This window comes from Sinocyclocheilus rhinocerous, unplaced genomic scaffold (genome assembly GCF_001515625.1).
Source record: "Sinocyclocheilus rhinocerous isolate Xijiao unplaced genomic scaffold, SAMN03320098_v1.1 C36990821, whole genome shotgun sequence".
Classification (NCBI taxonomy): Eukaryota; Metazoa; Chordata; class Actinopteri; order Cypriniformes; family Cyprinidae; genus Sinocyclocheilus; species Sinocyclocheilus rhinocerous.
Window position 1 is genome coordinate 1 of NW_015787146.1, and position 3,386 is coordinate 3,386.

Consider the following 3,386-nt stretch of genomic DNA (forward strand, 5'->3'; position numbering starts at 1 on the left):
TGTATAAATCTCAATTTCAAAAAATGTACCCTTATAACTGGTTTTGTGGTCCAGGGTCACATATTAGGTGAGTGGGCGGTAAGTACAGGTTTCTACAGGGGTGTTAAGAACCCTAAAATGAATGCAAGAGCACTATAACAGCATATTGGTAAAACAGTTTGGCTTACAAACCCAATACAGAATGTATTTGGTACCCGCTGCCATGCGTATTTGTGTTTGTATTTAATTTCTATTTACAATGTATTTCTGCAGAGTTAAACATTGTAGCCAATCAAGCACATGAACACAATGGCCAATCGGAGTCAGAATCCACTCAACACTGCTCAAGCATGTATTCAGTGTGAGCTCCTGCATGCTCGCGAATCCTCTCATTACAACCAGCAAAGTGTAAACATAATGTAAATACGTTATTCATTACGCATTCATTGTAGTAGCCTCTTTGATTTTTTTAGAAGGAGTGTCGAATTCAGCTTGTTTCGTTATTCTCTCGCTTTCTAAATGTTACCAATTCACAATTTGAATACAAGTTTTGAGAGTAACAACCACAACCATCATAGAAATATTGATACCATAGCAACGGATAGGACGAAAAGCTTTAAAAAAGTGCGGCAGTTTTGTTAATTAATAAATTAGTCCGCATTTACACTGCATTTTGAAAGCTGTTTGCAATCTGAAGGTTACATATTAATAGTACTTATTATCAGCATGAAAATAGTTAAAATAAGTAAAGAGTTAAAGGGGGTGTGCTCCAATAGTTTTTGCTGTGGTGCTGCTGTTGATACAGAACTAATTATGTAAAACTATTACCAGTGCACCAGATTTATTATCCTATGGGTCCCTCTAGTCAACTTTACTATTACAACCCTCATCTTTCAGTTGAAATGAAATTGCAATAATGAGAACTTCAAAACACATTACAGTGACTTTTTAATTTTTTGTTAATGGCCTAAAAATATACTTCCTTTTCTTTAAAGAAAAAGTTTTAATCTTTAAATCTTCTTTCATTTTTTGATTTTGGAGTGACTGCACGTTTACTGACATTCACCTTCATACATAATAAAAATACCAAAGACACAAATTTTAATAGTTAATTTAAAAGTTTACAGTTGGCCTCTGTGCAGTGATTTAGATATATTAGCTATTTCCACAGACCAATCAGCAGCCAGGGCCGGAACTCTCCATTTTATAATACAATATAAATTGAAAAATAAATCTTAATTGTCACCTACCTCCTGTAAAGCCATTAGAGCAAATCCCTGCCACATCATGTGTTCTCGACTGAATGTCTGACACACCTCTCGCACCTGTCAGGAGGAAAAAATGTTTACATTACTGTTACATCAATGAAAACAGCATGTTCATGTTTCGAATTATTGGGTGTCAAAAGGCTTGTCATGGGATCTGAGGTGCTTGTTGAAGGATGCACTGAAGCAGTAGTACCAGTCGTGAAAACGGGGCCTTGCGCAGCAACAGATCAGTAGACTTCTGATATTTGCGGATCTCCATGAGAGCTCGAGTGCCAGGGCGAAACCTGTGTTTCTTGCGAGGGGACGCTTCTAGAACAGAAAGCACATTACACAGTTCACAATAATACAGTTCACTTTTTACATGTTCAGTTCACCAGAAAGTAGGGTTAATATGACCGTCCCATAAACCAAAGAATGCGCCTGGGAGAAAGTTCAGTTAACTAATTTTTTAACGGCGAACACAGGAAAGACATTCTCAACAGAGCGCCGCATCCGTGAGTTACTATGGAAACGGACGCTAAAAATATTTACATTCAGTGCGTGTCGCCACCTGCTGGATGTGAAATCATGTTTAAAAATAATTTTCTTGTCTTTAATCTTTAAATCAGTTTTACTATTGCAGAGAAACAAGAATTATGTTGCTTTTTGACGATTAATATAAATGAAAAAGAAAGACTGATAAGACTGATTAAACTAAAAAAAGTCTTGCAAATATGGTTTTATTTATAAGTTTTTTTCCTCCAAATTTGTTGTAAGATTTTAATGATAGAAATTCGCTATATAGAACAATCTGAAGCAAAAAAAAAAAAATTTAATTTTTCTCATGGCTGGTGTAAATAACCACATGATCAGAAAGGCAGTTTACATTATGCTAATGATGACGATAATTATGTCTTTAACCACTACGTCACCCACCTGACCACTATTGCATGGAAACATTTCCGTGTACTTGCATTACACACTGCTAAGAGAAGGAAGCCAACACGAAAGAGCTCACCGGAGGGTCCGCTGGTGCGCCGGGCTCTGGATGTCGAGGGTGGCGGTGGCGGCTCGGGGGGAGATCGGCGCCTGGGGGTCGATAGCTTTCGCTTATGTGCCGATTTATTGTGTCGCATGGCCACACAATATCAGATCAACAGCGCCAGACTGCAACAGACCAAAAGCAACTGTTAATCGCTAAAAGCACAGTATTCTCTTATACGCTCCCTGGACAACTGAAAAGTTTTCACCTGCGAGATTAGTGCGTATCCGTTAATAACCCACGCCAACGCGTAAATTCAAAACGCTAATCTCACATTAAATATCGGAATACAAAACGTATTCTTCAGTTCACATACAAAACTATTAAAATTGGTAAATGCAAAACGACCGCGCGACGTCAGACACACTCTCTCTCTATTCTAGGCCCTAGATTTCGCAAGTCTACCAATTTCAGGCAATCAAAACACACAAAACCAACGCATTATTTACCAGCTCTTAATATCGTAGTTTTGAGGTCTTCTATCACGCACAATTCAAACAGTGCTACACGCTGCCAACACAGCTCCCTGACCAATGAGGAGCCAATACGCGCATGACGTCATGAGGAGACATTTGATTGGGCCAACCCGGGTGTTTTGCTACAACACAATTTTATTATGGTGTGTACTACCAAGTACCAGTAATAAAGTTTTATATGTATATATATATATTTAGGTTCCCTTTCAAAGAAATAGAGTGAGAGTTAGGATCAAGAAGCAGTAAACAAAGAGCGATGGAAATGGGTGGGCTTCAGCGCAATAAGATTTTCCATGTGGTTCTTGTTACTTTTCTCAGCGCTGGTCCAGATGCACCAATCATAGATGTCTCTAATTGGTTCGCAAAGGACGTTTAGTGTGGATTTCAGTCATGTACTGGTCCTTTGAGCACATTTTTTATATAAAATATCAGTTTACAGTACAATTTCAGTTTCTCTTACAATTTCTCCAAAAACACAAAACAACAGTTTCATGGAAAACAGTCGATGTTAGTCATATAAATTTGTTTTGTTGTTTAAATGGATATATTATCATGTCATCTTTGGTTCAAAGTGCAGAGATATTTCATTTATGTGATTATGATACATTTTAAATGTATTGTGTGTGTGTGTGTGTGTGTGTG

At 37.7% G+C, this 3,386-nt stretch overlaps 1 protein-coding gene across 1 annotated transcript; it reads right to left on the reverse strand.

The window, feature by feature from the left end:
* Positions 1 to 1,229: 1,229 nt before the first annotated feature.
* Positions 1,230 to 2,831, reverse strand: LOC107736803 (histone H3-like centromeric protein A; the record flags this gene model as incomplete). Its single annotated transcript, XM_016548151.1, has 4 exons — positions 2,759 to 2,831; positions 2,245 to 2,393; positions 1,441 to 1,556; positions 1,230 to 1,304 (listed from the first exon to the last, which is right to left on the reverse strand). Coding segments are annotated over exons 2-4 (309 nt in total), but the record flags the coding sequence as incomplete, so codon positions are not given.
* Positions 2,832 to 3,386: the final 555 nt, after the last annotated feature.